The sequence below is a fragment of the Buceros rhinoceros genome, unplaced genomic scaffold (genome assembly GCF_000710305.1).
Source record: "Buceros rhinoceros silvestris isolate BGI_N320 unplaced genomic scaffold, ASM71030v1 scaffold20753, whole genome shotgun sequence".
Lineage (NCBI taxonomy): Eukaryota > Metazoa > Chordata > Aves > Bucerotiformes > Bucerotidae > Buceros > Buceros rhinoceros.
In genome coordinates, this window is record NW_010402069.1 from 2,848 (window position 1) to 3,225 (window position 378).

Genomic DNA, 378 nt, shown 5'->3' on the forward strand with positions numbered 1-378 from the left:
ACCAGCTTCGAGGTGGTGATCCAGTATGGGCTGGCCCCCCCCGAGGGGCTGGCCGTGGACTGGATCGCCGGCAACATCTACTGGGTGGAGAGCAACCTGGACCAGATCGAGGTGGCCAAGCTGGACGGCACCATGCGAACCACGCTGCTGGCTGGGGACATTGAGCATCCCCGCGCCATTGCCCTGGACCCCCGCTACGGGTAAGGCAGGAGAGGATGTCAGTCACTGGGGCATGGTGGCACCCCTGGGATCTTGTCGGGGGACCACACCACAGACCTCTGTCTGGGTCCTGATGATTTGGGAGGCAGAGCTTGGTGTCGCTGTGCTGACCATCCGTGCTCCTGTCCGTCACAGGATCCTGTTCTGGACAGACTGGGA

General features: G+C 63.2%; 1 protein-coding gene across 1 annotated transcript in view; it reads left to right on the forward strand.

Moving 5' to 3' along the window:
• The window catches only part of LOC104490270 (low-density lipoprotein receptor-related protein 1-like), a gene marked incomplete at both ends in the record, with an annotated part of 6,278 nt that overhangs the window by 2,843 nt on the left and 3,057 nt on the right, over positions 1 to 378 (forward strand). Inside the window, one exon of the mRNA XM_010132533.1 lies at positions 6 to 180. Coding sequence (XP_010130835.1) covers positions 6 to 180 — 175 coding nt within the window. The remainder of the gene's footprint in view (positions 1 to 5; positions 181 to 378) is intronic.